At 39.8% G+C, this 12,170-nt stretch overlaps 1 protein-coding gene across 1 annotated transcript in view; it reads right to left on the bottom strand.

Annotated features, from left to right (window-relative positions):
* The window catches only part of LOC142497291 (glutamate receptor U1-like), a 67,111-nt gene that overhangs the window by 24,857 nt on the left and 30,084 nt on the right, over nt 1-12,170 (bottom strand). The window contains exons 4-6 of the mRNA XM_075604878.1: nt 11,238-11,269; nt 7,831-7,887; nt 7,282-7,461 (exon numbers count right to left, since the gene is read on the bottom strand). Of these exons, the coding sequence (XP_075460993.1) occupies nt 7,282-7,461; nt 7,831-7,887; nt 11,238-11,269 (269 nt within the window). The remainder of the gene's footprint in view (nt 1-7,281; nt 7,462-7,830; nt 7,888-11,237; nt 11,270-12,170) is intronic.

Below are 12,170 nucleotides of genomic sequence, written 5' to 3'. Positions count from 1 at the left end.
CCAATCCACTATCAAAAAAAGTCCTCTGACGCATTTCTTCTCCTATGGAGCTCTATCAAAGAGTGACTTGTGTTAACAAAAAATACCTTTATATAGCGGCCTCAGGGCAAACTCAGTGCAGATTCTCCGCCCCTGAATAGGTCCATGAGAACCAAATCAGGCGAGTGATGGTGGGAATCCGTAGATGGTTTTGCCGAGTTGCACTAAAGTGACACACTAAACAGATGATTGACAAATATGATCATACCTGTTACGATCACGTAGACCTTATGTACATACTCCTCCTTGGTGACTTACTCAAAGAAAGTGAGAAACCACCATGTGAAGGACCATTTACAGACGTAAGGAATAGATCCAAGTTCATGCCAGGTTTAGAAACATGTACTAACGTGGACATGTTCACACGGCTAGCTACGAAGGATATTATGAATCTTCAAAAATGTAAAAAGAGCCATTACAACTTGAGTTTGCAAGAAATGATAGCCCTTAAAGACCTAGAGAAAGATGACACTATAATTATTAAAACTTCTGATAAAGGAGGAAATACAGCAGTTCTTGAAAAAGCTAGTTACCTTCTCGAGTGTGCACGTCTTTTAAGTGCTAATAATTGTTACAAAATTCTAGAAACAGATCCAACCCCAAGATTTCAGAAAAAAATTAAGGAAATCATCATAGATCCGATCAATTTAGGACATTATAAGATCTGTCCATTCATTATGTACAGTGAGATACCTGCTTCTCCCAATTATTAGGTTGGATATGAATATAGGACAAAGCATGTTTTATTCCTTAACAAATAGCAGATTTACGAACTTGATTTATCAGTATAAATTCCTATGAACCAATAGGAATCACTGCGGGTTTGATACAATTATGATGCAGACTTCTGCATCTGCCCCGTTCCGCCTCTGAGAAGGGGTATTTAAATCCTACTCATCTGAACCATTTCCAACTCCTCCATCATAAAGAAGTACACTTGTTGGCACAAAACGATCGTCGGGGTATTGCCGACGTCATGACAATGACGTCAGCTGCCGGGGACAGACAGTGATCGACACAAACGACAGAACCGGGTTGTATACCGATATCATCTTACTTTTTCCTGATAGGGATAAAACCCTTACTACACTGAAACATGAATCATCTAATGTTGTTGCATCTTTCTTTGCTATAAGATATATGAGCGGAGATTGAGTATTTTGTATCAAAGAGAGCATTAACCGAAATAGCACTGTGGATACATTAGTTGCAATTATATACAATGGGTTTCGGTACATGTTTACTAGCCATTTATAAAGGTGGTGTTTTTGTAAACTGCGGCTACATTGAATGCAATTATGCTTTCTGGATCTTATGAAATGATCCACTAACCACTAAATAAATGGTATTGCTGCAAGGAGGAGAGCTTGAGCCTTATACATTAGAAGCAACAATTTTAAATTGTAGCCATTGTGGGTTTCTCTTACTGAGTATTTAGCTACATAATAGATTATGTTGTTTGGTTAGAAAAAAACTTGGCTCATATATGCACTAATTAAAAGTTATATTAAATCACATGTTATATGATGATAATACAGCAGTATTTCAGGATTTACAAACCAATGAATAAGTGCTGTTGTTCTATGTACTATGTGTATCTGTATGTATTTGATATAATTGAGTTCCCCAGCATTCCATGCAACCTTTGGGGATTTTTATCTCTTTCTTATTCTCACTGTATATATTTGTGCACTTAGATGAGTTATGTTAATAAAATGTTATTATTTCGAATTTAATACTGTCATTACCGTTCTCAGAATACAAGTTGTCAATCTACTATTATTATTCAATTAATCTATACTGCTAATATTAACTGTTTAGGGTTTGAGTGCAACAATAAGGGTTTCTTTTGTGATCATCTCTAGATCATTTCTGTATCCATTCAGTTTCTATTCCCCATGCACCCCATGATTAGACCTTGGTGGGTGGGTGACTGACTTACTGACGTGGGTGACTGACCTGGTTGGGTCTGTCCGAGTCACCCATGATCATCCCCCTAGTGCTGTGAGCAGCCTAACCCCCCTCTCTCAGTGGCGCAGTGAGTCACCGGGTGCAGGGCTACCCCCCCCAGCGCCGTGAGGGGCAAGGAGCAGCCCGCCCCCCCTCTCGGCACCGTGAGTGAATGGCCCAGAGCAGCCAGCCCACCCCCCTTCTTCCCCCCCCCCATTTTCTCCTCCCCCAGCACTGTGAGTGAGTGCCCTCACCCCACAAAAGTGTGTGTGTGTGTCCCCAGCGCTCCCTTCCTCCTCTCCAGTGACTCCTCCTGGTGGAAGCTCGCAACACTGACAGCCTCTTCTGCCAGCAGTGATGTCACTTCCGTCACCAGTGACTTCTGTCTCCATCCACTCCATTTACTGCCAGGCAATTTTGCTCATGTTGTAGGTGTGCCCAAATAAGTTTCACTTCAAAAGTGACAAATGTATGGGCAGACATACATGCAGAAGCAGCCCCTTTAACATGGGAATACCAGGCTGGCATGCACATCTACTGTTACGGGTCCACTTATTCCTCCCAGTACTGATAGTGGGCTGGATAACGTTTACAGATCTTTCCCCTCCCGTCATACACTTCCACCTACTGTAGTGGACTCTCTTGGCCTCTCATTTATATATTAACTCGATCCATGTAGATGCTCCTCCCAATGTGGCAAATATGCATCAGCTTATTCACCATTGCTTGGCGTTCTGTAGCATGGGCATGCTTACTAATATAGTCTTTAACCCGGTCTTCCACCCACTCATTACCTTTTTATCTACCACCCTGATGAATTCGTCCAGGACATATGGATAGTCATGCCCACATCTCCCTCACCCGGTCTTGAACCACCTACTCCGCACGACTAAGGTGGCTCATGCTTCGGGTATACCGGACACCTGCACAACCGACAGCAGTGGTTCTACCTTAGGGACTGGGTCCAAGTACATGTCCCCAAGTTCTGTACATCATTTCCAAAATAGTCGATCATTCATACCATCCAGATTGCATCCTCCTCCTCCGTTAGCTTTCCTGCTTCCCACCTGGTTTCCAGATGACCCCCGGCTGCAACTGACTATATAGGTCATATTCAAGTGGGAATCCCATCCGGTGACAATATCTTCCTTAAAAGGAGGTGAGAGAAATCTGTCCAACCCCGGTTCAGGGGACCCCTTTTGGGATCCGCAACCAGGCACAACAGCAGTGACCAGGCATACCCCTGAACACAAAGCGAGGAGTTTTGCCTCCCCATTAGATTTTGGTTAGCCCTACTCCGTAGGTGACCTGTGTACCTCAATGGCCACAACTGCCATGACCAGCACCAGCAATCCTGCCACCGGAACGTCCTGATACTCCATTAAAGCTGCAGATACCTCCTCTTGAGACAGTGTCCCCAAGTCCTTGGTGAGGATGTCCTCGGTCTCCACAGGAGGCAAAGTCGCTTCAGCTTCGATGAGCTCTACCTCGATAATAACATTGAGTACTACCTTGTCCTCCAACATTTTATACAAACCACCTGGAAGTCAGTGCAGCCGCCAACAGTTATCGCAAACATCCCTCCTGGGATCTCATAATGGAATATGACCAATGGTGATGCATCCACTTCCATGATCTTGGTTTTGGATCAGGGTGTTCGATTAGCAAGTAGCCACATATGTCTTGACTGATCCCAGTCTGAGTAATTTCACATGTCTGGGTGCAGTTGCTATTCTAACTTACTTACACGTGACTTGGTATGTTGCAATCTTGGCCCCTCCCCTAGCGAAACTGTTGGGGCAGGGTTATCTTGTCACTTGGTATGGGTTAGATCAGGGGTGCGGGATTTCCAAGGGGGGTGTGGCAGTTGCACAGGTGGGCCAGGAGGGAGGAGATTGTAGTGGATAGAGAGAGTATCATTTTAATGAGGCACAAGAAAGAACAAAGGTAAGCCAATTAGGGGGACTTAGGTTATATGAGTGGGTATATAAACCACTAGTGATGCAATGAGGAGCCACTTCTGAGGAAGCTGTCAATCTGTACAGCGAAACGCGTAGCGTGTGGCTCACCGCGTGATCCGGAGAGAGGAAAGAGAACCTTCTGTCGGCGGAGACGAACGAACGAATCAACGCGACCGGAACAGACGTCGGATGGTGACAACAAACGCAGAGATGATCAGAAGTGTATGGGACACAGTAGCGGTGAGATCGCAACTGACCGCATACTACTATAGCTTGCTATACCCTGCCTTTTGATTACTGACAAAGTATAAGCTTCCATTTGTGAGTTTGTGTTTTAAATATATATATATATATATATATATATATATATATATATATTGGAAAAAAGGGGAGAGAGAGCGCACACCCATAGCGTAAAATAGTAAATTTAATGAGGGGAGGGGGAGAAGGGGGTTAAGAAATGCGCTTACAAAAATGCAATAAAATCAAGCATTGTGTGATATAATCACCACCATCCGGTTTTTCTGCAGTAACTTGGGGCAATCCCGGTCTAGCAGTAGCAGGATCAATATCCCAACAAGTGTCCAGGGCAGGCTGTCTTCAATGTAGCCGTGTTAGAGTCCTGGAAAGATGGCTCCTTGTACTTCAAGCCTCTGCAGCAGTCGCTATGGGTGTGCGCTCTCTCTCCCCTTTTTTCCAATAGATTCCCTGTGGACGTGGTTTGTCCATTTGAGAGCAGCAGGAGACCCTTCATACCAGAACCTACATCATTATTGGATAATCTGAGGACTGGTTTTTACACTCTTTTTTTCTTTTTTGAATTTGTATATTTGCAATATCTATGCATTTATCTTTATGGTTATAGGTGTGAATATTATATGTGCTAGAATCATTTAGTATTTCATTAATATTTGTGTATCATTATTAATCACAGTCGGTTTATTATATATATTTTTTATATTTAATTTATTTTATTTTATATACTACATTATATTCACCTATTTAACCATTATCAGAGGCGCTGCTTTTTTCTTTTGTTCGATATATATATATATATATATATATATATATATATATTTTTTTTTTTTTTAGTTGATCGGCACCATGGCTCTATTCTTCTGTCTTTGAGATCCAAGGGACTACATGCATCAAACCATCTAGAGACAACTTTGCCACTGTTTGGATTCTTGCTTATAAATCCTGCTCAATTGTGAGTAGGAAATTTATAGCCCCTTTAATTTGCACTTTTTTTATTTGTTGCATTATTGCATTGTGTGGTTTTTCTTTATTACATAGCTTTCATCATCGCTCCCTTGTTGTTTGGAAATTATTCGCTTGATAAGACTTTGGAAACAGTCTTCTATAAGGGTTGAGTGAGATTTTTTGCTTCTTCATTATATTTCACCATTCACTTTTTTATTCACTTTATTTTGGTGTTATTCGTTTAGTACGTATACATTTTATTTATATTATATATCTTCACTTATGCTTTTATCACTGGTAAAGGGAGTGTTTGAGCGCCATCCAGTATTCTTTGTACTGTAGGGGTCACATTATGTCTACATCTTCTATTTTAAAATATATATATATATTTAATATCTTTCCCACTTAAAAACAATTATACAATTATTGAAATACACCTAGAATAATACATTGTCACTAGAATTAGCACTTATTTTTTTTTTTAAAGGAATCCATATTAAAATGGATAAGAAGTGGCACACATTGAGTGCTGATTTGCATATCATTGCCCAGAATCCCTGCTGCAGTGTAAAAGTATGCCGAGTGACTCTGGACAAATGCAGGTTTGTGGACCTACTGTATCTGAGACATGACTGGGTTTTCCTTTAATCTTTTTTCAATAGGATAACAATATGAATCCCATTTATTCATACTTGTGGAAGACATTAAACTTTAAAAACTGTTTTGTGGCATTCATTTGACAATGGGAGTTATTAGAAATCACCAATTCCCTTCAAACATAATTTTGGTACATTTTGATACAAAAAGCATATTCTGATGCATCACTGTTCCTCTTTGATCTTAGTGGCAATCCATGGTGTCAATTGTATTCCATCTCTGGAATCCTAGTTAGTGCGGCACCATATCTCAGGAAATAGGCATGGTGTGGAAAGATTAAAACCGTATCAAAAGACTATAACGGCAGATTCAAAAAGTCACAAAGAATAAGAATCCTGTGTTTGAATTCAGCAGTATGCATTGCTGTGTTTCTCAACAGGGGTTTCTGGAACCCCTAGGGAATCGTGAAAGTCTCCAAGGGGTTGGCCTCCCACAAAGTTGTAATGGTGGACCCCAGGAAGTATAGTGGGCTCCTGAGCCTGTGTGGGGACTGCACACTTAGTAGGTCCCAAACGGTACCTTAGCATGGCTGGTATAGTCACTTACAGCTGGAGCTTCCAATACTGTTCCCCACAATGCTTTGCATTCACAGATGCAAGGCATTGTGGGACGTGACTTTGGAAGCACCCACAGTAATTGACAGCTATACCTCTTCCCCCCCCCCATTCTGTCTGCACACACTAAGGTGCAGTTAGGAGCCTTATTAAGTATGTGTTAACCGCACAAGCTCAGGACACTATACTGCATAGCAAAACAACGTTAGGTAAGCTCAGACTTACCCCGATAACTGAATTGATCAGTAACACTAGAACGGTAAATACCTTTATGGAGTATGCTAGGGAAAGGGAATTGGCGATATATTTATGAAAAACAAATACAAAAACCCTTCGCTCCTCCAAAATTGACTTGCAATTCATTAGGATCAAAATGTTGAATTTCATTAAGTCTTACTGTATATGACGCCTTTGATAGAAGACACAGGACAGTATACTGTCTGGGAACAGTCAATCGGTTTTGTTGGCAATAGTGTGAGTAGGCACTGAGATTACTTAATTAGGGGTTCGCAGAACAAACATTTTCTAGCCCTGATGTATTCCTTTAGGACTATGTATCAATGAGTGTTTACAGAGAAACAACAGGATAAGTTACAGAGTTGTACAGTATATGATATACAATGAAACACATTCAATTCTGTGTCCTAAGTATTATTTTTCTCCTTTAGCAAGGAGCTGGAAACACAGCCGCATTTATCTGTGCATTGACATTTGAAAATGCGTATAGCAGCTTCCCGATCAATAAACAAAGTCTCCAAATTGAGCACCGTAACTATAGTTGGTTGGTAAAGGGAAGTGCCCACCAAAATGTAAACATTTGAACATAAACATATTCATGTCTGTCACCTGACAAATGTATATATCGTTACAGTACATCCACAGTATAGCTGTAGGTATATAAGCCAATACTTATTTACCTTTCTGATGATCTCACCAATCATTCCATTCCAGTTTCCATCTTTGTCTTTAGCACCGTACCGGCCATCCTTTACTACAGAGATTGTGTAATTAAACCCCAAGCTTTTGGAAAGGTCAGACAGCAAGTCTATGCACAAACCTTCCATTTGTGAATCTCTCATCATTGTGAAGGGATTTTCCTATCGAAAAAAATATATAGTCCAGTCTTTATTTATATTGTAGCTGAAATTGGTACATCTAAAATGCTAAGTTAAATGCACAAATCTTCCCAATATACAGGTGGTCCTCGCTATACGAAGGTCCATTATCCGTCAAACGGATTATACGATGCAGATAATGACTTCTGCTGAACACATCATCCGACGCTCACCGCCGTGGATTAACATTGGATACGCAATCCGACGGTTTGCGGGACAGCTTCCAGCGAATAACCAAGGACCGCCTGTATTGTGCTTTCCCTGTATTAAAAAACAAACAAACAAATAATCTATATACTTCATTGGGGTCAAAGCAAAAACCCCAATACTGTACTTCTTTTCTAGCCTTACCAGGATAGTAGTGACAGTCAGAGTTTTCTGAACCTCTCTCTTTGTTCTTTCTTTTTCCTGAAAGGTAAATAATTCAACACTCTACATTTAAAAGGACACATAAAATAACAATAAAGATGACACTGGCATCACATTTTAAAATAACCATTTATGAGGGATAATGAAATATAAATGCTAGTGCACAGTGTCTTCATGCATTGCAGGTAGAGATGGATAAATTGTTTGCCTGACCGTGTATTTGCAGTTAGTATGGTGTATATAGTTGCTTTTTCGAATATTCTCAAATTTGTGACAGTTTGAAAACGTTTACCTTTTGAGCAATCAAAATTGACCTACTGCCCTGGGTGGGTGGTGTGGGTGACTGACTTACTGACCTGGGTGGGTGGTGTGGGTGACTCACTTACTGACCTTGACTGACTTACTGACCTGGGTGGGTGACTGACCTGGGTGGGTGAGTGTGGGTGACTCACTTACTGACCTGGGTGGGTGAGTGACTGACTTACAGACCTGGTTGGGTGACTGACTTAACAACCTGGTTGGGTGGGTGGGTGACTCACTTACGGACGTGTGTGGGTGACTGACATGGGTGGGTCAGTCCAAGTCGCGAAATGTAACAATATCATTTCAGATGCAGGTGCAGTAGTTTGGAGGCGTTAAATACGAAGTGAATGGAATTTGGAATTGTAATACAGCATGATCATTTATTCCCTCCCTGTTTTTCATATACTACAATACCTGAATCTTTGGCTATTAAGTTGAAATAATGATAATTCTGTCAAATTTGGTAAAAATCATGGTATGAAATTTGTGAAAATCTTGGAACAATAACGACTTAATAATATTTCATTTAAACTTGACGGGAAGTAGATATGGAATCTTAAAAAATACTGGAAAATGTCAAAATCTTTTTTGCACGAAGAAACAAAACAGGTTTAACATGGTTAAGCCATTTGTCTAGCACTATTTTGCTAGAGGTTTACTCCATTTTGTCAAAATAAGTCTTCACAGGCTCTACAGTTTCCAAGTACATTATTTGATTCAATTAACAATACTTAATTATGATAAACATTAAATAGCAAAGAGAAAAGGGTCACTGTCTGCTGCACTCTCATATACAGTGAAGGTAAGTAATGATACTGGTTAATAATTAACTTTTATTTGGTAAATTATAAAATAATGTCAGGATAATAAAATCAAAAAAGTAATTGTGAATTACACAAATTCTGCCTTTCACCATTATCACCTAGCATACAGTGCTTCCACTGCAGCAAGGGATTCTGGGAAATGACATGCAAATGAGAATATATATATATATATATATATACTGTATATATATATATATATATATATATATACACACACTAATATATCTTAAAATTAGGTAAATACAACCTCAGATGGACAACAACACATGACATATTACAGTGTGTCATGATTTACTTAACAAAAATAAAGCCAACATGGAGAAGCTATGTGTGAAAAACTAAGTATACCTTTACTGCTTCCATAGGAATTAAGATGCTAAGTAGCAGACAGGTGCTGCTAATCAAATGCCCTTGATTAATTGATCATCAGCAACTGTGACCACCTCTATAAAACCCGAAGTTTTAGCAGTTTGCTGGTCTGGAGAATTCAGGTGTGTGTTAACACAATGCTAAGGAGGAAAGACATCAGCAATGATCTTAGAGAAGCAATTGTTGCTGCCCATCAATCTGGGAAGGGTTATAAGGCCATTTCCAAACAATTTAAAGTCCATCATTCTACAGTGAGAAAGATTATTCAAAAGTGGAAAACATTCAAGACAGTTGCCAATCTTCCCAGGAGTGGACGTTCCAACAAATTCACCCAAGGTCAGACCGTGCAATGCTAAGAGAAATTGCAAAAAATCCAAGAGTTACATCTAAAACTCTACAGGCCTCATTTAGCATGTTAAATGTTAAAGTTCATGATAGTACAATTAGAAAAAGACTGAACAAGTATGGTTTGTTTGGAAGGGTTGCCAGCAGAAAGCCTCTTCTCTCTAAAAAGAACATGGCAACACGGCTTTGGTTTGCGAAGTTGCATCTGAACAAACCACAAGACTTCTGGAACCATGTCCTTTGGACAGACGAGACCAAAGTGGAGATGTTTGGACATAATGCACAGCGCCATGTTTGGTGAAAACCAAACACAGCATATCAGCACAAACACCTCATACCAACTGTCAAGCACGGTGGTGGAGGGGTGATGATGCTTGTTTTGCAGCCACAGGACCTGGGAACCTTGCAGTCATTGAGTCGACCATGAACTCCTCTATATACCAAAGTATTCTAGAGTCAAATTTGAGGCCATCTGTCCGACAGCTAAAGCTTGGCTGAAATTGGGTCATGCAACTGGACAATATCCCAAGCACACCAGCAAATCTACAACAGAATGGCTGAAAAGAATCAAGGTGTTGCAATGACCCAGTCAAAGTCCAGACCTCAACCCGATTGAAATGCTGTGGCTGGACCTTTAGAGAGCTTTGCATAAACAAATGCCCACAAACCTCAATGAACTGAAGCAACGTTGTAAAGAAGAGTGGGCCAAAATTCCTCCACAACGATGCAAGAGACTGAAAGTCATACAGAAAACGATTGCTTCAAGTTATTGCTGCTAAATGTGGTTCTACAAGCTATTGAATCATAAGTTATACTTAGTTTTTCACACATGGCTTCTCAATTTTGGCTTTTTGTTAAAAAATCATGACACGGTGTGATAAGTCATATGTTGTTGTTCGTCTGAGGTTGTACTGTATTTGCCTAATTGTAAGACCTGCAAAGGAACAGATGCTTGTTATTATGTCTTGATATGTAAAACCATAGAATTCAAAGTGGGCGTACTTTCTTTTTCACACAACTGTATGTGTTTGGGATGATGAACTGAGTCTATGCGCTGAAGGACTCTTTTTTTCTTTATCTGTATATCTAAATATATCAGATAGGTTATTAATTATAGATAGAGTTATTGTATAAAGTCAGACATACATTTTTGAGAATAGTCAAGATAGATGGAGTTTATTTTTAATTTTTAAATAAACAGGGAGAACATAACGCCCTCGTTTTAAGCCCTGTGGGGCTAAAGTGCAGTCACCTTTTCTGCTGCTGGGAGCTACCTGGTCAATAGCTACAGTATGAATTTCAAAGAGTTTGCACCCCCTTTGAGGTAGGAGTTAACATGGCAGGTTACAGGGGCGTTGAGTCATTCCTTATGGCTCCAATGTGCTCCACAATTAATGCGGTGAAATTGGCGACTGTATATGGGAGTGCAGCACATCGTGACCTTTTGCTCTTTGCTATTCACTATTTGTTAATTCTTGTTTTGCACCTCATTTACCAGTACTAGACTTTTATCTCTGCTCTTTTGCTTACGCTTCCGGATAAACATACCTTATTTACAAATCCTGTATTTTCTTCAGCACCTTAAAAGGCAGAAAACAATAATGAAACACGGACACAATCTTCCTATTTTTACCCTAACCAGACTAGCTTGGCCTCCACTATTCTCCAGGAAGGCCTTGGAACTCCTCTCTTTATATTAGAAATATTTTCAAAAACAAAGATAAAATTAATGAGATTTACGAAGTTTGAGCAACAAGAAAGTCCTTGTATTTTCGGCACAGACATACTATTATTCATTTCTTACAGGAAATGTGCAACCTTTAAGTGAATTTCCTTGCAAATAAAACAGTATGCATAGAACCCATTGTATAGTGCCTGAGAATGCCCTGGTAGCCTTGTATGTGAGCAAAAGGTTAAAATGCAGTGGAGTATTCTAAGTATTAAAGAAATAAGTTATTGTCTTTAGTCTTTAAATGCCCTTTGGTTGACATCAAAATTAAAGTTAAAGCTAAAACATAAGAAATGTGCACAGTTCCTACTCCCCCCTTTCTGTCTATCCTTTCTGGGGTAGGGAGGGGGTTATAATCCTTGGCTAAACTTGGAAGAGTTGTAAAACAAAACGTGCTTTTTTTCCATCTCTCAGCTGGAGCTTACTGTTCAGAGAATGCTTCTTCTTGTTGCCTTTATATAAAATCTCCTACGCATAAAAGTTCTTTTGAGCTCCATTTGTAGAACCGCTAGAGACTATTTCAAGCAAACAAATATCTGTATTGAAGCTGTCAGATGACCCATCGCTTTAAAAGACAAGGCTAGCATAAGCTTTATGTGGTCTTTATTCCAGCTGACCTCCTTTAAAAGGGCCATAAATAATTGGGTGGTTGTACAAAATATAATTAGTAGTTTACTAGGAAGACTAACTTAAACTTAACTTGTACTTCTTAAATATTACTACACACCTAATCAATATGGTAGGTCACACAC

The sequence above is a fragment of the Ascaphus truei genome, chromosome 6, assembly GCF_040206685.1.
Source record: "Ascaphus truei isolate aAscTru1 chromosome 6, aAscTru1.hap1, whole genome shotgun sequence".
NCBI lineage: Eukaryota > Metazoa > Chordata > Amphibia > Anura > Ascaphidae > Ascaphus > Ascaphus truei.
This window is presented reverse-complemented; position numbering and strand designations above follow the sequence as displayed.